At 52.9% G+C, this 27500-nt stretch overlaps 2 protein-coding genes and 1 pseudogene across 2 annotated transcripts in view; 1 reads left to right on the top strand and 2 right to left on the bottom strand.

Moving 5' to 3' along the window:
• Positions 1-3817, top strand: part of CKM (creatine kinase, M-type) — a 6230-nt gene extending 2413 nt beyond the window's left edge. Inside the window, exons 4-7 of the mRNA XM_006911793.1 lie at positions 1316-1487; positions 2447-2570; positions 2945-3134; positions 3639-3817. Of these exons, the coding sequence (XP_006911855.1) occupies positions 1316-1487; positions 2447-2570; positions 2945-3134; positions 3639-3817 (665 nt within the window). The remainder of the gene's footprint in view (positions 1-1315; positions 1488-2446; positions 2571-2944; positions 3135-3638) is intronic.
• A 2790-nt stretch (positions 3818-6607) lies between these two features.
• Positions 6608-27500, bottom strand: part of MARK4 (microtubule affinity regulating kinase 4) — a 24453-nt gene continuing 3560 nt past the window's right edge. The window contains exons 6-17 of the mRNA XM_025046709.1: positions 27391-27461; positions 26126-26182; positions 23637-23873; positions 20790-20909; positions 20222-20321; positions 18551-18660; positions 18284-18443; positions 15238-15455; positions 12964-13067; positions 10835-11113; positions 9627-9671; positions 6608-8237 (exon numbers count right to left, since the gene is read on the bottom strand). Coding sequence (XP_024902477.1) covers positions 7901-8237; positions 9627-9671; positions 10835-11113; positions 12964-13067; positions 15238-15455; positions 18284-18443; positions 18551-18660; positions 20222-20321; positions 20790-20909; positions 23637-23873; positions 26126-26182; positions 27391-27461 — 1838 coding nt within the window. The 3' untranslated portion in view covers positions 6608-7900. The remainder of the gene's footprint in view (positions 8238-9626; positions 9672-10834; positions 11114-12963; positions 13068-15237; positions 15456-18283; positions 18444-18550; positions 18661-20221; positions 20322-20789; positions 20910-23636; positions 23874-26125; positions 26183-27390; positions 27462-27500) is intronic.
• LOC112479705 lies at positions 16333-16451 on the bottom strand (annotated as a pseudogene).

The following is a 27500-nucleotide window of genomic DNA, read 5'->3' as shown; positions in this document are numbered from 1 at the left end:
GCAGAAAACGACAGGGCGGGGGGTGCTACCTTAGGAAGGAGTTGAGACCTGATTGACAAGAAGGAGCCCACCTTGGGAAGAATTGTAGCAGGTGGAACAGCAAGTGCAAAGGCCCTGAGGTGGGTAGGAACAGCAAGGAAATCATTGTGGCTGGAGCCGAGGGGCGCGATGAGGTCGAGGGATGAGGTCAGGTCAGGCAGAGCCTTGTGGGCTGTCCAGAGGGCGTGGCGAGCAGAGGAAGAACAGGTTCCGACTTACACGGAGCCTTCTGGCTGTTGAGTGGGGAGCAGACTATGGGCAAAGGTAGGAGCAGAGTGACCGTGAGCAGGCCACCGCAGTGGTCCAGGTAAGGGATGAGGGATAGCAACGGGATGGGAGAAAGTGTGTTTCGGAGGTAGAGCCATCGGGACTCGTGTTGTTCTGATAGATGTTTAACAACTTTTTTTTTAAAAAAAAAAAATGTAGCCCTGACTTGCAGCAATGGCCAATTTCTGTGGTGTAAATTCTCCCATCATGGCTTATTTTAAGCTAGTAAAAAAAAAAATGTAGCCCTGACTTTCAGCAATGGCCAATTTCCGTGGTGTAAATTCTCCCATCACGGCTTATTTTAAGCTAGCGACATGACAGCGTACAGAGATGGGAACAGGCACAGGGGAGCACATCACCCCATAGCATTTCTGCCACGCGGAAACGACAGATGAGCATAACTTCAAGAACATCAATAATAGGAAATGTAGAAAAATCATTAGTAAGTGGTAGTTTTGAGTATTTATTACCTGTGTTTTAAATATAATGTAACTTGTAAGCTTACATAATTTACTTTTCATAATATAGTATATAGTATATGATATATAACACATTATATAGTATATGATACAAATAATGTGTGAAATGTATATCAGTATATGTATTATACATATATACAAATATACTTATTATAAACATAATATATATTTATTATACATATGAATACATACACATGCTATATATACTATATTATAATGATGGCTCTCCAAATTCCTGAGACTGGCTGTCTTGTCAGCTTACAGGTGGATCAGGTGTGAGGGTCAAGGGAAGGGGAAAGTCTTATTTTCTGGCTCGAGCAGATGGTGTGGCTGTTCCTAGGCCCTGGGCTGTCAGGGGTGGACCATGTTTTGGGGGGTCATTGCATTTAGACACAGTACTCAGGCACCTTTAGGATATCCATGGGGCCAAAGCCCAGGCCCCTTAGGGCAGCAGTGTGGGATCCCTGAGGCCTCCACACCTGGCTTCAGGGGGTGCAGGCTGCTGACCACTCATTCATGTGGCCCCTCAGCCCTCAACAGCCTGACGGGTGAGTTCAAGGGGAAATACTACCCCCTGAAGAGCATGACAGAGAAGGAGCAGCAGCAGCTCATCGATGACCATTTCTTGTTTGACAAGCCTGTGTCCCCACTGCTGCTGGCCTCCGGCATGGCCCGAGACTGGCCCGACGCCCGTGGCATCTGGTGAGACCTCCTCTCCCCAGCCTTCTCCAGTCCCCCCACGACCCTTCTTATTCCTCCACCAAAGTCAAGACCACAAAAGTAATTATGTTTCCAAGAACCACAGGAAATGATCTCGCCCTCCTCCCCTGCCTACCCTGTGGTCTGTGTGTCACATTTTGGGAAACTTGGACCAGAGAAATGGCAGTTAGGAACTTAGACTTGACCGAGACTCTCTGGGTTCAAATCCCAAGGCTGCCGCTTGAGAGCTGTGTGACCTAGGGCACATTATTTAATGTTTCTCTGCCCTGGTTTCCTCATTTAGAAAATGGAGATTACAATAATCCGTAGCTGTTGGGGTTCTTGTGAGAGTTAATGAGTTAAGTTATGTAAAGTATTTAAAAGAGCGCATGCTACATAATAAGTGCTCAGTACATCTTAGCTATTAATATGATCTTTATTAATACGTATTGTTGATGATTAGGCTTTCTGTGAATCTTTGAATTGCTGATTCTGATAGTCAAATACTTTAAAAAGTTACAAGAACCTAGGTTTCAAATGATTTGGAGAGTGTAGGTGCTAAGATTTACAAATGGGATGATTCTAAGATTTCAAGATTTTAAATATTTTTATGTTCTAAGACTCTTTTTCTGAGATGTCCATGTGATATTTGAAAGACTGGTCCTGAGACCAGATGTAGGATTTCCAAGATTTATCAATTCTGATTCCAAACTTCTGATTCTAAGATTCTAAGAGCCTATAATTTAATGCTGTTGAAAGACTTAAGATCCTAAAAGTCCTTGATTCCAGGATTCGAGATTTCACTGAATCTGTGATAAGGGCGTACAGGTGTAAACTTCTGCGATTCTGATGAAGTGGATGCCGCTACCTCATGCCCCTTAGCCCGCTGCCCCCTAGCGGGGGTTATGTGTTTGAGAGAGGGCGGAGCTGATTCCTTGGCCTCTTGCTGCGCCCCACCCCAGGCACAATGACAACAAGAGCTTCCTGGTGTGGGTGAACGAGGAGGACCACCTCCGAGTCATCTCCATGGAGAAGGGGGGCAACATGAAGGAGGTTTTCCGCCGCTTCTGCGTGGGGCTGCAGAAGGTGAGCGCGGGCCCCGGGAGGCTGCCGTCCGAATCCACCCTGAACGCCCCACCCTCTTCCCGAGGCCCCGCCCCTCGGAATCCGGCTCCTCCCTCTACACCAGCCCCGCCCCGCAGACGCGCCCAAACGCTTTCCGAGGCTCCACCCCTATGTTCAAAGCCCCGCCCCTAAGAACCCGCCTCCAAAGCGTCCCCAAGCCCAGCCCGCTCAGAATCCAGTGCCCGGGGTCGTCGGGCCCCGCCCCTCACAATCTCATCCCTCTGGGTTTCCAGCCGCACCCTCACCCTCATCCTCCCTCCGAACACGGTCTGCGTTGCGCGTGTATTTGGAGGCGCCTGCTGGCGCTGACTCCTGGTCCTCTCCCCCTACCTCAGATTGAGGAGATCTTCAAGAAAGCCGGCCACCCCTTCATGTGGAACGAGCACCTGGGCTACGTGCTCACCTGCCCATCCAACTTGGGCACCGGGCTGCGTGGGGGCGTGCACGTGAAACTAGCGCACCTGAGCAAGCATCCCAAATTCGAGGAGATCCTCGGCCGTCTGCGTCTGCAGAAGCGGGGCACAGGTGCGGCTCCATCTCCCGCACCGCGACGTCGGGGGCGGGCCCTATGTGGCGGGGCAGCGGGAGGTGGGGCATCCCCCACGAGTTCTGGGGATGCGTCAAGAGGTGGCCCCCTCTGTGAGCCGCTTTCTTCCTCTGCAAATGGGCATCAGCACGCCTTATCTCATGGGAGTCGATATATCATCGTGGTTATACGATATGTGTATGTCCCCGGCCCCCTATGGGCCTCAGTTTCCCACCTGGAAAGGGGAGGATGGTCAGAATTGGACCCCAGGCAGTCCGGCTCTAGAGTTCAGTCTCTTACCCACCGTGCTATCTTTTCTTGTTGGATGGCGGAGACGCGGGCCCGTGAATAGACAGCCTTTTGGGAGGCTCTGCATGCACATAACCTGTTACATAGTAGGCACTCGATACATGCAGCTGTCGCAGTTGGCACGGGGACCGCGTTTCGGGCCCCGCTCCTGCACCTCTGCGTCCTCTTCACGCCCCTGCCTCCTGCTCCCTCAGGTGGCGTGGACACCGCTGCCGTGGGCTCAGTGTTCGACGTGTCCAACGCCGATCGGCTGGGTTCGTCGGAGGTAGAACAGGTGCAGCTGGTGGTGGACGGTGTGAAGCTCATGGTGGAGATGGAGAAGAAGCTGGAAAAGGGACAGTCCATCGACGACATGATCCCTGCCCAGAAATAGGCGCCCAGCCCGCCCGCCGCCGACTGCTGGAGCCCCAGCCAAAGGGAGGACTCAGCCCGCCGGAGGCACGCCCCTTCCCCTTGCCCCGCCCCTTCCCCCTGGAGGCCCGCTCGTAATGGTTCGCTCAACTGGGGGCTCTCTTCACCCTTCTGGGCGTTCCAGTTCCTACCAGAGTTCCAACCAGCGGGCTCCATCCTCTGGGTTCTGGCCAACGAGAAACCTCCGTCACAACCTCCTCTCCTTTTCCCAGAGCTGCGCCCACCAGCAGGAGCTCTGGCGAACGGGCGAGGCCTTTACACATCTGGAGCTCATGCTTTTTCTCCACTCAAAGCAACTAATAAAAGCAATGGTGGCCTTAGCTTTGTGTGCGATGGCTATGGAGGGAGGGGGAGGAGGAGGGACTTTCGTAATTGGCCGCTGTGTGACCTCGAAGGGGTTCGCCCTCTTGGCACATACTAGGCACGTTTTATCCCATCTCTAAAATGAGGCAAAGTTAGAGTACAGAGTGTAATTCAAAAATTACAAGGCTCTATGGGAAATATGAAACCCAGAGAGGTGTGGCCCAGTGTCACATAGCCAAACTTGGGCCCTTCCCAACCTCGACTCCTGATCACACGTGCTCAGATCTCAAAGAGCGGTCCCCGTGAGGGAGAGACGCAGGCCAAACAAAATGTGTGAGACCTGAATTCGGCCCACCAGCCTCCAGTCGGAGCCCACCCACGCGTCTCATCACATGTACCTCATTATGCTTTTTATTGGCGTCCTTCTGTGTGGTCTGACTTCATCTGTCTGTAGTTGCTACCAGTCTGTTCAACTTCCCTGACTTTGCTGGAGAAGCTGCCATAGCTCCCACATCTCCTAAGACACACTGTTATTTGCAACTCTTCAAGTTCAAACGGAAACGCATACCCTTTGCTGAAGGCTCATCTTTCCAGCTCTTTCCTCACGATTCTTATATATATTCTTTCGCTCCTTACACCACCCTGCAGTTCCCATCTTAACGTCTCTGCCCAAGCTGTGTCCCCCCCACCAAACTGGGGCATGCGTCAGAGCACCCCCATTAAGTCTTTAGAGATTGGCCATTTGGAGAGCTTAGTCCCATGAAGGAGCAGGAAGGGGAAACTGAGTCCCAGGATTCCCCCAGAATTCCCACAGATTACTGAAAGAGGAAGGTTAGGAGAGGCCCCAAAGGCCAGGACATGCAAGGCCTATCGGATGCCAGAATGTCCTTCACAATATTATCCCCAACTGAAGATCCCGGTCACTAATCCCAGCTCTGACCCTCACCCCACTGCCCAGAGGCCACACAAACCACAAACACTGCAGCCCAGATGGCTGAGCCAGCCAAATCTGCAGCCCCAAGCGTCCGTCAGCTACTATGCCCGTCCTGCCCATTTTGCCTCATAAACCTTAAATCCAACCCTTCTCTCGCCCCCTCTGTCCCACCCAACTTCCTCTCTATTCTTCCTATCTGTCTCCTTCCCTCCCTTCACAATGCAATCCCGCCCCTACCCCTCCCTTGCTCACAGCCTCACTATGGCTCCCCGGTGCCCTTGGAAGGAGGCCCAGGCCTCTCTCCACAACACCCAGGACCCTGCCAGAATCTCCAGCTTCCTCTCTCACAGTGACTCTAGACTCACCCTGACTCGTACGCCATTTGCTAAAGGACCTGTACTCTCTCTTGCTTGCCAGCCGTTCATTTGTACACTATTCCTTCGACCTAGAACACATGTACCTTCCCACCCCCATCCCGTCGTGTCTAGCGAGCCGCTCCTTCAGGAAACCCTCCCCGGCTGATCAGCACCTCCGTTGGCCTCCCCCATACCAGCCCTGCCCCCTCTGGATCATCATTGAGGACCTTGAGCCCTGGGGCCAGCGCTGGGGCTGTCTCGGTCACCACTGTCCCTAGCAAAGGGCTGGTTCCCTCGACGCCATTTTTCTGCCCTCTCAACTATAAAAACCCTTAGGCAGTCCCCTTTTCTGGCCTCACTTGTGAGACAGGAATGTGTCTGCCCAGACCCTGAAGTTTGCAGGGCTTTCCTATTCATCATTGAGGACCTTGAGCCCTGGGGCCAGCGCTGGGACTGTCTCGGTCACCACTGTCTCTAGCAAAGGACTGGTTCCCTCGACGCCATTTTTCTGCCCTCTCAACTATAAAAACCCTTAGGCAGTCCCCTTTTCTGGCCTCACTCGTGAGACAGGAATGTGTCTGCCCAGACCCTGAAGTTTGTAGGGCTTTCCTATCAGCCCCAGGAAGACAAACGTTGACCCTACAGTGCCCCAAATGGGCAACTGAGGCACACTTAAGCCTCTTCCCTGCACATAACCCTCCATGGCACGCCGGTGGCCTCGGATGAAAGCCCAGCTTTCTTACTTTGGCCCACAAAGTCCTGGATGACTGAGCCCTGGCCTTCCGGGGTACTGGACACCCCTGAATTGTTTCAGTCTGTTGTGCTTCCATCCCCTTCTCCTGCTCACAACACCCTGACTTCCCTTTGAGGAACCCCCTCTAAGTCCAGATGTGGGCACAGGCCTGGCCACTTGGTTCGGGGATGACTGCCTGACTTTTCTGGACCAGTGAGAACCTGTCTAGGGACTTCTGCAGGAAGCTGGCAATGAGGAACATCCGGGGTCATCTCTGCCATCAGGGAGTACCCACCGGATTAAACTACTAGCATGAAACTCACACTGAAAAAACACAGCAGAGGTGAGCAAGCCTGCTGCCGGCATCCGGCTGTGCCTGCAGCCAGGCACCCCTGGATCGTTAAATAACGTAAGCGAACAAAAAGCTTTTTGCTTAAGTGTAGATGGATTATTAGTCCTAATACAGCATTTCTCTTGCTAATTCTCCACCCACCCTCGACACAGCAGCCACGATGAAATTACCCACAGTTCTCCGCAGATGTACCATGCACCCCCACTTCCAGGCTTTCGCCCACCGCAGACCCAATACCTGGTCAACTCCCACTCATCCTTCAAAGTCCAGCTCAGGCACCGATTCCTCTGGAGTGCCTCCCCAACCTTTCTCTTCCAGGCTCCTCAAGGCAATGGTTTCTCTAGTGTTTGTGTCGGACCCCACGTCCCCCACAAACGGGGGCTCCTGTGTCTCCATGTCCAGCACCGGACCTGGCACGGAGCAGGCGCCGGTCGATGACTGTTTATTGAATAAACGTACTACTGGAGTAAGAAGTGGCTTAGAGTCCAGTATAACGTGTGGGTGGGCACGAGTGGATGAACGGGGGTCCCATATAGGAATGGGGGCCTCGTGGATGAGGCCGAGTTCCATCCTGCCCTCTTCCACGCTCACCCTCGACCCTCACACCCCCTCTGCTCCCATCCTGCAGATGAGGACACTGAGAAACCACTGGCCCCTCCTCTTCATCTCACTTGCAGATGAGGGCAGGGAAGCAAAACCCCAGGGTCAGTGTGGGGCAGGGGGACTCTCCTAAGTTTATTGGGCAATAGGCTGCAGGTGAGGGGGCTGACAGGAGGGTAGGGGTGTAATAACTTAAAAACCGGAGGTGACAGCGGCAGCTCCTCGAGAGATCTCTGCAGAGGGGAAGGTATGGGGTATTTACAAGGATTTGTACAAAGTGCCCCGCGCCAGCCTGGGGCAGGAAGTGGGGGGTTCGAGCACGAGGGGTCGGGGAGGGGAAGGACTCTGCCTCTCTGACCCCCACTCCCAGCCCCCCAAATCCTCCAGTCTTTAGGCTCAGCAACTCTTCCTGCCCCTGCCCACGGCCTAATTCTTGAACTGTTGGGAGGAATGGAAGTGTCCTCAGTTTCTCTTTCTGCCCCTGCCCTGCCCCCAAAGTCTCCTCAGATGCCCCATGGCATGGCGAGGGGGGCAGGGTCGGCGGGAGGCTCCAGGAAGGTGCCAGCTCCCTCTGCTAAGCCCCCTCGCTCTTCTCTCATGTCGAGTGTCCCCGGAGAACAGCAGAGGGGACAGTCTCTGCCCCCAAATCAAATTCGGGAAAACTGAGGGGGTGACAAAGGGAGAATCCCCTCCCTGACCCCCTTCCCTCCGGGAGAAGTGAAGAGGACAAGGAAGAGGAAGAGGAGGGGACCCAGGGCCACGGTGGCTCAGAGCTCGAGGTCATTGGAGATGCGGGTGACGAGGGTGCGGAAGGCCAGGGCGGTGCCTGCCACTCGGCGGAAGAGGACTCCCCGCAGGCCTGGCCGGGGCAGCTGGCAGACCTCCACTTCGAAGTGGGACAGGGGCTCGGGCCCGCCCGCACCCCCGTGCAGGCAGGCCAGCAGGAACGGCTGCGGCTGGCGGCAGCGGCAGCGGGCGGCCGCGGTGGCCTGGCGCAGAGCCGCCATCAGGGCTTCGGGCGGGCGCGAGCTGGTCAGCTTCACACTCCAGGGGAATCGGAGCAGCCGGGGGGCGGTTTCCGTTTGATCCCAAGGTAGATGGCAACTGGGGTGGGACGACAGCAAAGTCACAGGTGGGAGAGGAGGGGAAGGTAACCCACCGCTCCCGCTCCCGGACAGGCTCCTAGAGCGGGCTCCTGGCCCCTCGAAACCTGTCGCCCCCTCTTACCCCAGTAACAGTTTCAATGGACTCACAGCTGCCTGGCTAGAGCCTGGATTTCCCAGGGCACCCTGCAGCCAGGAATGGCCTCGTCTCCAAACCCCAGGATACGAGGGAGAATGACAGGTGCAGCTCCACACCTATCACCTCCTTCAAAGGACACTGTCTGCCCCGGCCTCCCGGGCCCCACGTCCTGTGAGCACGAGCCGCCTCCACTGTGAACGTGACGGCAACGATGCAAGAACTTGGCTACCTGAGTGACATGGGGACAGAGCGGCCCTGCCAGCCTGGCCACACGGTCTGCGTGACAGGAATCGTCCTGTCTGCATCTGGGGTCGCTTTCCTTTCGCAGCTGAGCTCGTTCCCAAACGAATACTCCTCCTTCTAATGAGATCGATCGCTTTTCCCTCGGAGGGTCAGCCCTTCTCTCCTAGAAGCAGCACTGCCCTCCAAGGGGGATTTGGAAATTTCCGGGGACTTTTTGATTGTCACAGTCTTGGGATGGGAGCACCATGGGCATTTATTAGGTTGGGTGGGGAGATCAGGGACGACATGTTCTGGGCCCTGCACAACAAAGCAACGCCCTGCCTGAAGCACCCAGTGTCCCTTCTGAGAAGCACTGCGGACCTAGTCTTTCTGGTTTTGGGTGGGGCTGCCTCCACCCTCAAGGACGAGCACGTGACTCAGTCTTGGCCAATGAGAGAATTCCGTTTCCCTGGCCACGGGCACTGGTTTAGGGGTGGACATGTGACCCTGCCCCAGCCAATGAGAGTCAGGTCTGAGACTTTGTTGGAACTGCGGGGGGCGGCTCTTTATTCACACTGGGGTCTCTAAACTGGTGCCGTGTCAAACTAAAGCAGGGCTTGTCAACGTACAAGCCCTGCCCGATTTTGTAAATAAAGTTTTGCTGGAACGCGGCCACATGCATTCGTGTGCATTGCGTACGCCTGCTTTTGTGCTGCAGCGGCAGGGAACAGGCGTGGCACAGACTGTCTGGCCCTCAGAGGCTAAATGATTTGCCACCGGGGGCCGTACAGATAATGTTTGCCACCCGCTGACCGCCACTCTGCCCCACTGGATGAGAAGGAAAAGGAAGTGTGATGTCGACAGGGGGAGGAGCTGGTTATGGATGGGAGAGGCTCAGGGATGGGGAGGAAATGAGGAAGGGAGAGGAAGAGGGGCTGGAAGAGAAGGGAGGGTCACGGGGGCCTCTTGGGGAGCCGGCCTTGGAGGATGAGGCTGGTGTGGCAGTCGGGAGTGCGCACACGAACTCACCTTGTGACCTCAGGTCCCCCGATTCTCTCAGGTTCGTCTGCGACCCTAGGGGAAGGGACGGGGACAGAGTGTCTAACCTGGATATAGGGAGTCCCCTCCCCCAAACCCACTGCATCCAGGACTCTGGGCAGCCCCTGCCCTGGCCCTGCTCCCTCCCCACTGGCTGGCGCTGGGTCGGGGAGGGCCTGGGGTCAGGACGTGATCTTCTTATCCATGCCCAGGAGGGGAGCCCACTCTGAAATGGTTAGTACAGGAGATAGAAAGATACTGAAGACTGGAAGACGAGAGAGAGGGCGGGGTGGGCAGACGCACACCTACGTACGGAGGGGGTGACACACACACACGGCCGCATCCCCTCTTCCAGGCTTTGCGCAGATGACGCCTCCTGAGCGAGGCCTGCCCCCATTTAAGGCTGCACCTCCCTTCCCCATGCCCCTGACCCCTCTTCCCTGCTCTGCTTTCCTCCTTAGTACCTGGCGGTCTATTTTATTTACTGAGCCCTCTAGTAGAATGTCGGCTCTGCCAGGGCAGGGCTTAGACTCAGCACAGTTTGTTCACTCTAGTCCGGGGCCCAGGACGGTCCTAGGCACACAAGAGGTGCTCAGTGAATACTAATGGCAAACACTCGTAAGGCATTTTCCAAGGCAACATTATAAGCTCAGTCCCTATGTCCCCTAAGTCAGTGTACACAGACCCTAACAGTAAGGTACTGTTATCACATTGCAGAAGCGGACGGTGGGGCCCGGAGAGATTGGTCGAGTGACTTGCTCAAGGTCATTCGACAGAGCTGGGGTTTGGACCCCAAGAGTCCGTCTGCAGAGGCCAGACTATTGTTTATTCAGTGAGTTAATGAGCCCAGGTAAGGACCGCTCCCCCACTCACAGAGCCCTCTTCCCCGCTGCCCGCACAGCCGCTGAGACATGCAGACGGGAAGGCGGAGCCAGCAAGAGCGGAGCGGGGGACAGGACTTACTGATCTTGGATCCCTGGGGCAGAGAGGCGCCCGAAACACAGCGGTTAGAGTTCTGCCGTTTAGAGGGATCGAGGGTAACCCTGCAGTGAGGAGGCCGGCGAAGGGTGATGGAGGAGGAGGAGGAAGAGGAGGAGGAAGAGATGACGTCGGGGCAAAGGAGGCAGAGCAGAGTAGAAGACAGGTTAGGCCCCATAGGCACCCCCGCCCCCCGCCCCCCCATGTCCTGCGGGGCTCACCTTCGGGTCAGTTTGGAGGTCAGCTTGGTGAAGAGGTTGGTGGTGGGGCGGGGCCGCCCAGTGGGCAGGGGTGCGGCCTCGTGGGCCAGCGTGGGAGAGGCGGGGGGGCCGTTCTGGCCGCCCCCGCCTCCCCCACCCCCTGCCCGCCGGTCCCGGACCTGGCCGCCGTGGAAGGTGCTTCGGATGGTGGAACCCCGTGCCAGGCGGCTCCGTTCCCCAGATGGCGGAGCCAGGCTGTGACTGGAGGGGGAGGCGGGGGGCACCCGTGGGGTACCCGAGCTGTGGGCAGAGAAGGACAGGTCAGGCCGGGGCTCCAAGGCAGTCCAAGTCCCCAGTCCCTCTGATTCTTCACTGTCCTGTCTTGAGATCAGAAACTTCACCCAACCTAGAGCTCAGAGCCGGGGCTGCCACGTACAGATGTTCAAGCAACCCTCGTATCATAGGACCCAGTTCTCCCTTAGCTCCGAAGCCACTTCTCCCTCATACTGTCCCTTCTTCAAACTCTACCCCTCCAAACTGTCCCCTATGCCAAACTCTCCTTCCTCCAAACTCAGCCACTGAATAGATTCAGAGAGCTCTGGATGAATCCTTTGCTATTTGCCATCCAAACCTCAGGAACCAAATTGACTTTGCAAATACTTTGGTATCTGAACTTTCATTATCCAAACTTGGGAAAGGAATTGATGTGTACCTCAAGGGTACCTATATTCATTAGGACAATTTTTCACCATTATGAAAATAAAGAGGATGTGACCCCCTTCCTAATGCTCTCAAGATGCTGTGTGTGCAGTGGTGGCATCACTATCCCAGGACACTTCTCCAGCCCCTCTGACCCTCCTGGTCCCGACAGCAGGGGCCAGACTTCCGATCTCTAGCCTTTCAGGGACCCCAGGACCAGCCTGGATATCTCAAAGAGGGAACCCTGACTGTGGTAGATGCCATTACTTGTCTCCGAGAATCCACCCTCTTTGTTCTTCCACAGTAACCAAACCTTTAATAGTATGAACATTGCACATGGCCACGCAGACAGACTACATTTCCCAGCCTCTCTTGCAGCTAGGGGTGGTCATATGACCATGCTCCGGCCAATGGGATATAAGCAGGAGTGCTTGGTACCATTTCCGGGTCACGTCTCTAAAAAGAATGCTGCTTGCACTCCACGTTCTTTCCACCCTTCTTGCTCTTTTGAGAAACGGTGGCAACTGGAGCAGTGGCCTCAGACCCAGAGCTGGAGCCTCATGTTGAGATTGGAAGAATCAACCTGGGTCCTTGGAGGACCCCACCTACCTATCTCTGGATGGTTATGTCACTGAAAACTAAACCTCTACCTCATTTAAGGCACTGTACCTTGGGGAAGCTTTGTTTCAGCACCTGAATATATAATCTAACTATGTGCCATCTCTTGACTAGAACTGGAAGGCCTATGCATTACGGTGGTTACAAATACAGACTCTAGAGTCAGTCTAGAATCTTTGCTCCTCGCCTTACCAGCTGTGTGTCCTTGGACAAGTGACTTAACCTCTCTGTGCCTCATTTCCTCAGTTGTAAACTGGAGATACCAGGATCTACCTCACAGAGTTGTTAGGGACATTCAGCCAGCTAAGGTACAGAAGCCCGACACATGGTTACGACTTGATGAATGTTAGCTGCTATCATTTTCACACCTCTGTGGTCCCGGCGGGTGGGAGTGTCACCCCGAAGCCCGCTCCACTCCTGGGCTTGAACTCTGATGTGAACAAGTTCATTCCTTTTTTATGCTCCAGCTAGTCTGCACCAGTTCCCCTCCCTTGCCTGCTGCAAGAGACTGAACAGACTCAGGCAAATAAGTTTGAAAACCAGCCAACCAGAGGATGTGGAAGCTGTGACATTCTGGGGCTTCTAAGTTCTAAAAATGGATCATTCAAAAAATAAAAATAAAAGAAACTCAGAATCCCAAGGCTCGTAGGCAGAGAACAGGGCAGACGCTTCTCTGGGCTGATGACTTATTAATTAATTAAGGGGGGAGGATTTTTAGGGTGGGTTTGGGAGGGGGAGGACATGGATAGAGTCTGCCAAGGGAAAGGCGGACATACCCGCTCCCCAGTCCCCCTGCCGCCCTCCCCCGCCCCCCACTGCCGCCTACTCCATACCTGTTTTCTTTGCCATTTGGCAACAGGGATGGGCGCTCAGCTCCCGGGCGTTCTGTGCAAACGTAGGTGTTTCTGCGGGTCATCATGCTGGGAGGGAGGTTGTTCTGTGGGAGACACGGCCGGGAGGGGGTGAGGGGGTGAAGGGACACCCCTTAACTCCCCGTATTGACCCTCTCTGGCCTCCTTCGTTATGAATGAAGCAGAGGCCTGTGTTTAAACTGACACTTTACTCTGGGCTAAAGGACCGACCCAAAGACGTGAGGTCATAATGTGTCACCCCAGCAAACTAGGCTAAGAGGCATGGGAGGCCATTGGAGCTGAGAGGAGAGGGGTCAGGGAAGGTTCCAGAGGGCAGCCTTGTCTACCTCTCCCCCCACTCTATTCCTCTTGGTAAGGACCATCCAACTTTTAAAAACATATTCATGTCACACTGTGTCTCTCTTCTCTGCCTTTCCACAGGCGTCTCATCTGCTACCTGGATATTCCTCCTACCTTCCCCCTGACTCACTCTTAATGTACCTTTCAGGTGTCACTTCATAATCTACCCCCACTCCCAGCTCCAGGCTGAGTCAGGTGCCTCCTGTGGCCTGCCCAACGCAGCCTTGATCGCTGTATTGTCAACCTCTGTTCACAGATACGTCCCTGCCCCACATTGGACTGGGTGCTGAGGACAGGAAATAGCACATCAGGATTATGTTACCTCATAAAATGTATTGGGAGTGATCCCTCTTTTTCTAACCCCAGGAAGTTTGTCTAAGATTGGTGTTATTTCTTCTTTCGACGTCTGGAATAATTCCACCAGTTTAGAGCCATCTGGGTCTGGAATTTTCTTTACGGGAAAGGCTTAAATTATGGATTCAATTTCTTTAACAAGAACATACGACTGTTTAAGTTTTCTATTTCTTCTTGTGTCGGTTTTGGTTCACTGTGTTTCTAGAGGCATTTGTCCACTTTAAGTTGTCAAATGTATTGGCTTAGAGTAGTTCCTATAACCTTCTTACTATCTTATGTTAAAACATAGTTCTCATTTTCATTCTGATATTGGTAATTCACGTTCGCTATCTTTTTGCTTAATCTAGCTAGGGGTCCACTTTTAATAATCTTTTCGAGAACTCGCTTTTGGCTTTGTTGATTTTCTCCAGTGCATATCTGTTTTCTCTTTTATTGACTTTTCTTCTCTTTATTATTTCCTTCCTTTTACTTTTTGGGGGGCTAATTTCCGTTCCTTTTCTAGTTTCTCAAAGTATAGGTTAACTTTAAAAATAACAATAACTCTGAGTGCTTACTGAGCCTTACAGACGCTATGTGAAGTACTTTATCCCCATGACAACCCAAGTTCTTCGATGAGCTCATTTCACTGGGTGGAATACTGAAGCTCAGAGAGGCGAAGTCACTTGCTCCAGGTCACACAGCTCATGATGTAATTCGAACTCTGGTCTAGCTGGCTTCAGAGTCCTGACCACTTCCCTATAATCTGCCTCCGCCTTGTCTCCCAACGTTAAGGATATTTTGGTTTTCTCAGCCCGCACCATACCATTCTCGAAAGCTGCAAAAGCAGCAAAAGAAAAAAAAAAAAGCCAAACACGACATTCCCCAGACTCCTCTGCAACTCTGGTTCTGGACAGTAACCAATCTTTGCACTCATGAAGATCTGGAAGGCGGAAATGGGGTAGAAGTCACCGTCCTGCCCCTTGAACCTCTGCTCACACGGGAAAGGTTGTAAGATGAGGGTCTTAGCTCCAGCGGGGCCGCGGGGCTTGTTCCCTAGACCTCTGGCTGCCAAAAGGCTCTTCTGGTGGAGAAGGAAGTTCTGAGTCTTACACTGCAGCCATGACCACGTGTTCTTGAATTCCGCAGTGTTACAGGTGGCCTCAAAGGTGGCAGCTCCCTTGGTGGGTCAGGCCTGCTGTGGCGAGGTGTCATTCCTATAGGTCCAGTCTATTGCCTGCTCTTCTAGCCCCTTCTATAATTTTGTAAGCACCACACTAAAATCTCTGCATTAAATCCTTCCTGCCCAAAGCACGTATACTGCTCCTGTCTGACACGAAATACTAATTTTCACACGAGCATCAAGCACAAGCTCAGGCAAAGAGAGAACCGTCCATAACTGTCTGCTGAGTGAATGAACAAACGGATGTAACAAGGAGTCCTGTGTGGTGGTCCGGGGAACAGGATGGGAAATGGCAGGGTCTGCAAGATGCGAACCCGGTGGTCTCTGCAGGCTGGGCCACGTGTGGCCGCGGCTCCGCCCTGTCCCCCGCCCCGGCCACTCACAGGGGTGCTCGTGCTGTCCTTCCGCCGCTCTGGGATCTCCGCCTTGTTGGGGTTGTGGGCACTGCTGACCATGGGGCTGGAGGGGGGAAGCCCGCGGCTCCCACTGCCCGCAGCGCTGCAGCTCGCCTTCCGGCCGGGCAGACGCTCCTCCTTCAGCTCCGCTTCCCCCGTGCTGGTTGGGCTGCGTTTGGGGTGCAGGGGTGCGGGGGATGGGCCACCTGGAGGAAAGAGGGGACACTTAGGGCTGGTGTCGCCTGGAAAATACAGAGCCTACTCTGTGTGCTCCTTGGAACTTAAGAATTCTTCGCATCGGCTACAATCTCTGCGTAGGCCATTCTGACAATATCTGCCAAATGACACACGCGCATACACTGATCCAGAAACTATGCATAAATGACACAATGCACATAGAGGTTACGCATTGCATCATTCTTTTTTTAAGGTCCAAAGACTGGGAACAGCCTAAATGTCCCTTAATAAGAGAACAGTTAAATAAGCCAAGATATTCCCATACAATGGAATACTGTGCAGCCATAAAGAAGAACGAGAAAGTTCTTTATGTAACAATAGAGAGCTCTTCAAGTAGACCACAAAGCAGAAAAGGCATGAGGTCTACAATGTACTATCATCTGTATAAAAAAGAAAAAAGTACATGTCTATATGCATTTATCTATATCTCCTTGCTTATATATGAATTTCTAAAAGGCTATCATTTGTATTAAAAGAGGAGAATGTTATTTTTATAGTATATTAATGTTTACATAGTATTTATATATATTTATGTCTCTTTTCTGTCTTTCTTCTTCTTTTCATATCGACTTCTTTATATATTTATAAATGAAACCTCTCTAAAAGAATTAGTATAAACCAGTAACAATGGCTGCCTCCAAGGAGAATGGGCAGGGAAGGGAGGGCAGTGGCTGGGAGAGATTTGTGACATAGAAACTTTTTTTACTGTCTACCCTTTTCGTACTATCAAATTAGAAGCATGTAACTTTTATTTGTATTTATTTATTTTTAGAGGAGGCAACCCTTGGTTGACCTCACAGATCGCAAAGATCTTGTTAGCTTACGATCCCTTATTATTTTTTTTTATGCCTACAGCACCTGGTCTTCCTAGGTGGTCTCTCATCCAAGTACTAACCAGGCCCGATCCTGCTTAGCTTCCGAGATCAGACAGGATCAGGTTTGTTCAGGGTAGCATGGCCGTAGATGAAGCATGTAACTTTTAATTTAAAACAAAAACAAAAACAAAACAAATTTGGTCCCTTAAAACATCTTAGGAATTTGCGGTTTTAGATCCAGAGGGTTAAACATATTCTACAACTTAAGACGATCAGAATTTCCATGTGTTAAATCCTCATGAAACTTAGTGGTCAAAAGTCTCAGAACCGTCATAAAAATTCTGCAATGATGGACACCAGGATTTGTCAACAATTCTTCACTCTGAGAATCCCTGGAATCCAGGTCTCTATGGGGGGCTGTTAAAGGGTACCACGTTCTTACCAGAGGATGTTGGAGTCACAAGCTTCTTGGGGACTTTCCGGGCCAGTGCTGCTATTTTATGGGTGGGGAAAAGGAGACCCAGTGGAGGAGAATGGCTTGACCATCCAGAACCCCACAATTCCTGCTTAGGGCTGATGCTGAGCTTCCTGACTCCCCTTTTCCCTATACCAGTGACTGTCCCAGAGGAAAGAACTTCACCCTTTGAGAAAAAAAGGGCTGCAAAATAACAGGGAGTTGGAGACCGCCTTAGTCGTTCCCCAGACTGTTAAACATAGAGTTACTGTATGACCCAGCAATTCCGCTCCTCGGTATGTGCCCACGAGAAATGAAAACATACGTCTACACAAAAACTGTAATGAATGTTTACGGCAGCATTGTTCACAATAGCCAATAGGAAGAAACAGCCCAAATGTCCATCAGCTGAAGAAAGGATAAACAAAAGGTGGACTTTTTGTACAATGGGGTATTATTTAGCAAATAAAAGGAATAAAGTACTAATCCATGCTACAATATGAATAGACCTTGAAAATGTTATCCTAAATGATGGAAGCCAGACACAAGAGGCCCCATATTGTATAATTCCATTTACATGAAATGTTTGGGATAGGGAAATCTGTACATACAGGTAATAGATTAGTAGTTACCAGGGGTTGAGGGGCTGGAGCAGAGGGGAATTGGAGCCTACAGGGTGTGGAGCTTCTTTTTAGGGTAATAAAAATGTTCTAACATTGATCATGGTAATGGATTCACGACTCTGTAAATATATTAACACCACTGAATTGTACACTTTGAATGGGTTAATTATATGATATGTGCATTATTTCTCAATAAAGTTCTTAAAAAATAGTGGAGAGGATTAATATTTGACGAGGGTATAGGTAAGAAACCACTTAAAATTTCCCATGCCTATTCTGTGGTGGTGATGGTGGAGTCTATTTATTTTCTGCAGGTGACGAGATATTTTTCAGTTACAGAATGTGGGATACAATTAGGTGTCTGTCCAGCCCTTTTCCATTAGTAAGAAAGGGCCTTCCCTCATTTCAGTGTGGAAGAGAAGCCAGAGGGCAGGCTCTCAGCAGCCACTTTGTACACTGTGTCCTCCTGTGTCCCAATCTCAGTGGATTAATCCCAAATTGACCCTGAATCAGAGTTCTCTCCCTCACAAGTGAACCAGAAATTCCAGCTACCGTTTGGGCCGGTCTCTAAAACTGAGATGTAAAGAGCTGAGAGACTGGGAAAAAGATAAGGTGAGATAAGTAAGAGAAAAAGAAAAAACCAGATAAGCTGGGAGGAAGCAAGACACAGAGAGTGTCTGCTTTGAGTCTGGCTGCTTTTCCAGTTTCTAATCCCTCCCTGAGCCTGGCGGTGTATTCCTGTCTCCAAATTCCACGCAATATCCCTGCGTCTTTATAAGAAATTACTCCCTTTGCTGGAATTGGCTTGAGCAGGTTTCTGTTGCCTGTCAGCCAGAGAACCCGGATTAACATGGGGCTGAGGCTTTGGGGCCAGCAGGGCATGTGCGGTGTGTAGCCGTACTCACAGAAGTCACTATGCCTGCGCTGGCGGTGGTAGGTGGAGGAGGAACTTCGTTGCCCTTTGCTGTGGCTGGTGCCTTTGCTGGAGCTTGTTCCATTGGTGGTGTCACTGGGTGCCCGCACCCGTGCCAGGGCAAGTGCTGGGGCACCCCGGTCCCCACCCTCCTGCAGGAGGATGACAGATAAGGAGCCTTAACGCCATGTTCCCTTTGCCCCAGAAGTCCTTCCACCCTGGGCATCGCGTAACCCAAATGCCGCTGGCGCCTTCTGACCTCAGTCTTCCTGCCCAGCAGGAGGTAGGTGGCAGTCACTTCGTTGTACTTCTGGCTGGTCAAGGCCTCTTTGATTTCTTCCCGTGTGTAGCCCATACCCACCATTACCTCTGGGAGAGGGGGATGGAAAGGTTCAGTGTCCCAAGACCCTTCCCTTCCACTGGTTTTTGCATCACATTAGCAAGGGCTGCTCTTGTTCTGTCCAGTACCCATTCCCCATTCTGCCAGGAGTACACTAATTTTCCTTGGAAGAATATTCCTTCCCGGCTTCGGTCACCTGGTTGACTCCCAAGGGCAGGCATATGACCCAGGTCCGGCCAATCAGATTGTTCCATCCCCCGAAAGGTTCAGTGTCCCAAGACCCTTCCCTTCCACTCGTTTTTGCATCACATTAGCAAGGGCTGCTCTTTGGCCTGTCCAGTACCCATTCCCCGTTCTGCCAGGAGTACCCTAACTTTCCTTGGAAGAATATTCCTTGCCGGCTTCGGTCACCTGGTTGACTTCCTCCGGCTCTAAGCCCCAAGGGCAGGCATATGACCCAGGTCTGGCCAATCAGAGTGTTCCATCCCCAAGGCCATGGTGATTGGTTCAGGGCAGGCACATGATCCCAGTCTGGCCAATCAGAAGGCTCCATACCCAAAGCCACGCTGATTGGTTCAGACCGAGCATATGACCCAGTTCTGGCCAATCACAGCATTCCATTCTCAAGACCAAACTGATAGGTTCAGGGGTAGCCAATGGCCACCAGCCTAGTGCTTTTGGTAGAACATCAATAAGTGGCTTCCCTTCCTGATGGGGTGTCCGGGCCCCTAGGATGTGTTGTTGCCAGCTTGTTCTTGGCGGGGAGAGAAGACACCTCTTAGAAGATTCTGAACAACTATCTCTGAGCACCTGGATCTAGCTATGTCTGAAGACTGACATACACTGGCCTTTTTAGTTATGTAAATGAATAACTTTTCACTATTAGGTTGAACCATATTATATTGCTGGTATTGACAATTTTTGAGCTGTAGAAATGGAATTTTATATGGTCCAACCTATTATTATCGTCATCAGTTTAAGCCAGAATGCTTGTTTTCTGTTGCTTGCAACCATGAAAGTCTGGATTAATGTGGCCAGCTCTGATGCTGGCTTCATTTTCCTCAGCTGTGGAATGGAGAGTTACTGGAGGGTTCCTAAGGGGCTCTTCCAGGGCTAATGCTTTAGGGGGTCAAGTGTTCACAGGTTCCAGGCTGGAAGGATCGGGACCAAAGGAGGGGAGAGTGAGGCATGTGTCAAGGTGCGGGCTTTCCCCAACCATGCAGATTACTGATGACTTGTGCCCAAACTCTTCTGGAAGTGATCTGTGACTTCTTTTTGTGTCTTAATAGTCAAAGCTAACACATGTCAGCACTAATTACATGCCTCATATAAAGTGCTTTATGCAGATTAACTCAATATTCATAAAACCCTTATAAGATAGGTTTTATGATTATGCCATTTTATATAGAAGCGCAAAGGAGAGAAGCCACTTGCCCAGGGTCACACAGCTGGAAAGTAGCAGCACAGGGGCTGGAGGCCAGACTCCTCTGCTCTCCTTAATTGCTTCGTAAACTTTTCTGATGCACTAACCCCTGGCTCCATGGCCCGTGGCTCTGTGGAGCTGGAGCACTCACGCTCCCTGACCCTCACCGATTCGCTTGGTGTCCCCAAAGTCCTCCTCCGGCTCTGTGTATGGCTTTAACTCCTCACCCTCATAGCCGATGTTGATCCATTTGTCTTTCATGATTTGCTGCAAGAATTGGAACAGGACAGGGAAAGGGGAAGACATACATCAGAAGAAACTAGAAAAAACACAGCTTCCTACCTCCCAGGCAGGCCCCCAGCTAGGGCTACCTGTCCTGCCTCCCACCTCCACGGCCTAACACCCCAGAATCGAGGGTTTCCTGGGAGCTAGCACCTCCTCGCCCAATCCACCAGTCCCTTGCTGGAGCCTCCTGATGCTACCCTCCTGCCCCCGCATCTTCTGGGTCCCCAGCACCCTGTAATCATCCTAGGAGCTCATTAGCTAATTACTAGCATGGCAAGGAGTGGGCGAGGCTATTGGGTTGGTGGCGTCAGGATGGGCCTAGGAGCCTTTTCCTGGGCTGCCTGGCTCCCAACTTCCAGCAGCGGACCGGACCTTAGGCAGGTGGGCACAGGAGAGCAAAGGTGCAGGGCAGGAAGGCTGCAACGGGAGGGGTTTGGAGCCGGCGCTTACCTCGAGAGTGCAGCGTTTAGCTGGGTTCAGCACCAAAAATCTCCGCAGGATGCTCTCACAGTCTGTTGACATGTAGAAAGGGACGCGGTACTTCCCTCTGAGGACTCGCTCCCGCAGCTCCTGGGGGGATGGGGTTACTGGGGGAGGGGTCCACCCTGCCTCCCTACCTGTTACACATACACACACACTCATCTTTGTCCCAATCCCCAGACAGAAGTGGCAGGAGCTCCGAGTCCCCGTCCTGACAAAGTGGGCAAAACCCCATCGCTCTCTCCTAACCTCGGCTCCTCATCTGTAAAATGGGAATGCTGTACTAGATGCAGCAACTTTCCAAAAAATATATGCTATTTTTAAAGCGATATAACTTTCCATTCAGGGGAAATCTTAACAGAGAAAGTGAATTCTATGAGCCAGGTAAGAGGGGAGGTGGGCGGGTGAGTGAGCCCCTGGGACCTCAGTGTCCTTATCTGTAAACAGGGATCCTGGCACCCGCTTCGCGGGCCAGGCCCAGAGCAAGTGCTGCTTAAATATTAGGGTTCCAAAAGCGGAGGCTGGAAGAGGATCTTGCCCACCCCCTCCACTCCTGGTCCCTGTCCCCTTAGACATGCCTGTCTTTCCTAAGAGCTATGAGGCCCTGGCAGTCTCAAAGGATGAGCACTCATTTATGTTTCATTTTTAAGAGCCTTTTATGAGGGGCCTTGCGAGGCCATGAAAGAGACAATAAATTGCACGCTCCACGGCATGGTGGACCGGGGAGAGCTTCCGTCCTGAATAAAGAACCGAGGGAGACAGGAAATGGAGGAGGGAGTGAACGAGGGGAGGGGTCTCCAGGGGTGAAGCCCTCTGCCGGGGACTGGGCTGGGAGGTCCCTTTGAGGGGAGGCTGAGTCTGCAGGTCATTACAGCCGAAGGGTCGTCAATATTTCATAATAATGAGTATCGCTTTCAGGGCACTCACCCCGTGCCGGCAGCGTTCTAAGCACTTAATGTGACAGATGTGACCTCAGTGTTTGCGACAATGCTGCGAAGAACCGTTATGGTGCCCATTTTCCTGACGAGGGAACTGAGGCCTAGAGGGGTGAAGTCGCTTGCCCTGGGACTGCAGAGCCAGCAACTGGCAGGGTCTGGGTTCAAACCCAGGTGGTCAGGCCTTGGAGCCCGTGCTGTGTAACCACTGCGCCACACCACCTCTGTCATACGATGGTGACAGGCAGCCATCGGGCCAGAGTTGCCCCCGAGTGTGACGCCCCGGCCAGAGGCCAAGTCCCGATAAAGGGCTTTACACGCCCCATCTGGCTCTAAGTGAATTCTCTTAACGTCTCTACCTACAGGAGGGGAAACTGAGGTTCAGAAAAGGACATGCCCAAGGTCACTCGGCAAGGAAGTGACAGAGCCGGAACCTGCCCTGAGCTATGTGTCTCCTTCGCCAGCAAGGAGAAACCAGGATGGCAGGAGGTGACAGGCGCCTGAGGCAGGTGAGACGCTGGCCTGGACCTTTGACGTGGTCTCTCGGCTTCATGCTGGAAGCTCAGAGAGATTATTCTGTGACGGCGGGCACTTTCCTGCCTCACCTTGGATGGCTGCTACAAGATTGGCACCTCACGGTCCTCACTGAACAGAGGGGGACACTCAGGCTCTGAGGGGCCAGCCGCTTGGCTCCTCTCCTCGCTTAGTCCCTGCTCTCATGGCCTGTCCTCAGCAATGACTTCCCTGACCTTCTGAACACTGAGTGCAACGCGGGAACCTGAGTGGATCCTGGAGGAGGAGGAAAAAGCTGCCGAGGATATTCGTGGGTTAGAGGCTAGGCCCACGTCAACCCTCGATTTCCTAAGAGTGACGTTGGCCAGGAAACTACCCTCAGGAGACACCTGCTATATGGTCCCCTTAGGGACAGAGGGACATTGTGTCTGCAGCTAACTCTCAAATGTTTCATCAGTAACGATGACCACAATACCTCAAGTATATGTAGACAGATCTGACAGAAATGGCCAAATGCTAGCGATTGGCAAATCTCCTGAACGGTACCTCATGTTCTTTGTTCTAGCCTTGCAACTTTTCTGTAGGCTGGCAATGTTTCAGAATAAAAAGTTCAAAGGGAAAAAAAAGCCTACAATACAATTCACCCCACACTTTCCACTCCTTTTATGTTTTTTTTTTCCCCCATGGCACTGGCCAGCATCTGAAATAATATATTTTGCTTATTTGTTTGGTTTTCTGCCTGGCTCTGCTGCTGGAATGTCAGCCCGTGAGGGCAGGAACTTTGTTTTCAGTGCGCAATTCAACGATTCTTAGTATATTCTCCGAGTTGGGCAATCACCACCACAATCGATTTTACACCATTTCACCCCACCGAAAGAAACCCTGCTCTCCAACTTCCCCATCCTCCTCTGGACTTAGGCAACCACTAGTCTGCTTCCTGTCTCTATGGGTTTGCCCGTCCTGGACATGTCGTAGAAGTGGAATCAGACAACGCGTGGCCGTTTGTGATTGGCTTTTCCCACTTAGCGTGCTTTCAAGGATCGCTGACGGTGCATCACGCGGGGAAACGGGGCTTTCTGCCTCTCTTGTTCACGCAGTATCTGCGAAATCTGGAACAGCCCGACCCATCGACGGTGGGCAGTAGACATGTATTGAGGGAACCGCGGTCTGAACCCCACCCAGCCTGCCAGCTGTGAAGCCCGTGCCCTGAACCCTAACAGCACGGTCCGTGGGGACCTGGGTCCTGCCTGACCTCCATCTTGCCGCGTGACCTCAGGCCAGCCCCGCCCCTCTGCAGAGGACATGTATGGGACTCTCGAGGCCTCATCCCCCAGGGGGAGGGAGGCCCCCTGCCAGCCCCATCCAGCACCTTGAGGTTGTGCCCATCGAAGGGCAGGGAGCCGCTGACGAGGGTGTACAGGATGACGCCCAGGCTCCAGATGTCCACCTCCGGCCCGTCGTACTTCTTGCCCTGGAACAGCTCGGGGGCGGCGTACGGGGGGCTCCCGCAGAACGTGTCCAGCTTCGAGCCCAGCGTGAACTCGTTGCTGAAGCCAAAGTCAGCGATCTTAATGTTGGCCTCGGCGTCCAGCAAGAGGTTCTCGGCCTGGAAGGGAAGGAGAGGGCAGAGGATGGACGTGTGGCGGGGGATGGTCCATGGGACTGACTATGGCCCGGTTCCTTATTCCCTGTGTGACCTTGGGAAGTGACAATACCGCTCTGGGCCTCAGCTTCCTCATCTATAGAATAGGGATAATCGGTCCCTATCTCCCAGGGCTGCTTGAGAATTGAGTGAGTTAATCTGTATGAAACGCCCAGAACGATATTCTGCACCCAGTAAGTTAGCTTTTATCACCCATGTGGTCTGCTGAGCTGGGGGTCCTGTCTCAGCTTACCCAGCAGACAAAAAAATGAGGACTGACTGCTCAGCACCCATAAAAATGAAAACAATCATTTTATCCAACACTCACTGTGCACCTACTGTGCATCGGGCTTTGCATACTATTATTGGTTTATAAGAGTACAGATTCTGGAAGAATCCCAGCTCCAAATCACAGCTGCACCACTCACTTGCTGCGTGACTTTGGGTGGGTGGCCAGACTTCTCTGTGCCTCAGTTTCCCTATTTGTAAAATGAAGGTAATAGTAACATCTACTTCAGTGTTGTTCTGAGCATTTTCCCTACATGTAAGCGGAGAGTAATCGTAGCACCTGCCTCATAGGAAGTCGTGCGGTTATGCGTGAAGCACCAAATGCTTCACTTGGTTACAAGGTTTGGTCTGTTTTGGGTGGCACGTGTTCTCGGAATCACCATTTCATAGGTGGGGAAGCTGGGGCTCAGGGAGGCCATCTCGTGTCCACGGCAAGAACGTGGCAGATCTGGAACCCGAGAGGCCTGGTCTGAAGGAGGGAGGAACCCCCAGCATCCCTCCTCTCCCAAGCTTCTGACTGCGACTTGACGCACACATTCACCCTTCAAAATGTTGCCTGGGGGTGGCGCATGCCACCCACAGCCCTTTCCTGGCCCAGGCCACCCGCATTTCTGGCTTCCTCACCGTCTCCCTACCTCCTGGTGTACCTTGGTACCACCCTTCCCCACCTCTGACCCAACAAAGGGACGGAACCCACAGACGCACACTTCAGAGAGATCATCCTTAAACCTCAATCTAACGGCATCTCAATCTAGCTAAGTGGCGACATTTCCCTTCGTGGCGTTTGAGGCGCCATAGTCCAGCCCCAACCTGACGTCTAGGTTGCTCCCTGGTGGTTGCTCCCTCTGGTGCACTAACCCACCAGATCTCCAAATGCCTTTGGGCCACTTCCGGGACCCTCCACCAGGGGGCGTGTTCCCCCCCAGGCTGATCCTCACAGTGGGCGCTGCCTTACAAAGCACCTCAGAGGTGCTTCCTCAAGGGGCTACAGGGGGACGTCAGGGCCAGGGGGACATCAGGGCCGTAGGGAGAGAGGGAGTGTTTAGAAACTTCTGCAGCAATCTGACAGTGGAATTTTACGTTTTTTTGAACCTAATAATAATGTTTTAAATTGGGCTTCCATTTTTTACATCCTTTTTTCATTTTGCTTTACCGTACTTTACGAAAGCACCTGTCCATAACGGACCGGGAACTGAAAACTCTAAGGCGAGCCCTGATTCTTCGCTTGAGATACTGTAAGAAGCACTTCCTTAAAGCACGGGGCCTGCATGGCACAGAGTGCGTGGTCGAGAAGTCACCTTGGTTGAGCCCCGCAAACGTTTGTGTCTCAGGTCTAACATGAGAAGTCGAGACGTGAGGGAACCCTGGGACATGTGGGGACTCGAGGGGCTGCCCCTGCTCGACCCGACCAGGCAGCAGGGTCCAGGCCAACACAGTCCCTTCCCCGCTGGGTGCTGGCCCCCGGCTTCTCTCCCAAAGGTCCATCTCAAGTTCTAAGATGCCTCAGACCCTGGAGGCAGGGTGCCCCTGGGCTCTAAAACCTCAACCCTCCAAGACCTCTGACTGTCACAAAGTCTAGGACGCCAAGGCTCCGGACGCCCCAACAGGGACGAACTCCATCGCACCCGGCGTCCTTGTCCCGTGCACATGTAACCGTCCGAGGCCGTTCCAGGACACTCTGTTTCTGTCCTCGCTGCTCACTCCTCCTGACCCTGCCCTGCCCCGCTCCCCCATCTGCCGGCCTTGCTTTTGTCACAAAAGGCTTGGGAAAATGTCAAGGGGCCCCGGACGCTGAGGGAGGAGTATATGGAGAAAGGGGAGGGATGTGGTGGAGGGTTCAGGGGAACCCAGGGGGGCCAGAGGTGGGGCTGGGGACAAGTGAGGGACCCGTGGCTGAGCTGGGGGCTCATAGTGGGGTGAAGACTCACCTTCAGGTCCCTGTGCACAATGTTTTTCTGGTGACAGTAGTGCACAGCCGAGACGATCTGTGGGGGAGGGGAGGGCAATTACTTGTGGCCCCCAATCACCTCAGCCTCCCTCGGAGACCTTGTGAGCCCATGCGCAACCCAGGCCCTGGACCCCAGGCTCCCACAGGCCGAGACCCTGGGGCCCTGCACCCCGATTCAGTCCTAGCAGGAAATGCTGTGGGACCTGCACAGACACACGCTTGCACCCAGACATCAGGACACCTGGACATCAGGACATCCAACATCAGGGCACCCGCCCTCCTGGCAGGGACATTGGAACCAAGACTCAAGGACCAGCCCCCTCCCAACTTCCACATCTGGAAATACCTGAGAATGCCACGTACCTGCAGACAGACCCGCAGCGCCCCCCACACCAGGGCTGAGCCCCCCGCACGCTGCTTCCGGGCTGCCGGACAGTCCTGGACTGACACCTCCACCCAGTCCCTTCACTCATCAAACCGTCACACCTGCGCATCTTTTTCCCACACCTGGACACCTCACACCCGCATGTCCGCTTACATACCTGGGCACCTCGCTGTCACAAATCCAGACATCCGCACACTTTATCCACCTGGACATCCTTACAACCATATGCTCTCTTGTTCACCAACCCATATAACCTTACCTGGGCCCCGTCCTGCCCTCTTACACACCTGGACATCCTCACTGCTACACATCTGACACCACCTGCCATTTTACCCACATACCTGAAAACCCACGCACCTGCATGTCCTCTTGCCCACAAACACAAACTTACACACCCACCCAGGGCCCCCTCATCCATACACTCAGGCTGCCATGCACTGTCACCCGCATACCTACTCACGTATACACCTGGGCACCCACGTACCTATTTCCCCTTCATCTTCTAATATACACTCCTACACTGACATGCCTCGGCACTCGGCGCCTCCAGGTCCTCTTGGCCATGCTCCTACACACCGGCACACCCTCGCACCCACGTATCACCTGCACACCTGGGCAGCACACCTGCACACCTGGACATCTTCCTGCCTCTCTCATCCACCTACTTACTGGGCACCTGCACACCTGGGCATTTGCACACCCGTGGACACCCAATTCTCTACCTCCACCCCCATCCAGACATAAGCCACGCCCCCGTCAGGTCATTGGAAAATTCAGACCACGCCCAGCAATCAGACTCATGTCCTCAGGGACCCAGGCACCCCGCCCAGCGCCCCCCCACACACAGCCAGGACCCCAACCTGTCGGAATTTGGCTCGAGCTTCCTTCTCCTTCATGCGGCCGTGCGACACGAGGTAGTCAAACACTTCTCCTGCAGGGCAGAGGCCACGAGGGTCAGGGTGGGGCGCAG

The sequence above is a fragment of the Pteropus alecto genome, unplaced genomic scaffold, assembly GCF_000325575.1.
Source record: "Pteropus alecto unplaced genomic scaffold, ASM32557v1 scaffold194, whole genome shotgun sequence".
NCBI classification, from domain to species: Eukaryota; Metazoa; Chordata; class Mammalia; order Chiroptera; family Pteropodidae; genus Pteropus; species Pteropus alecto.
The sequence above is the reverse complement of the archived record's forward strand: the minus strand, read 5'-3'. Positions and strand labels throughout refer to the sequence as shown.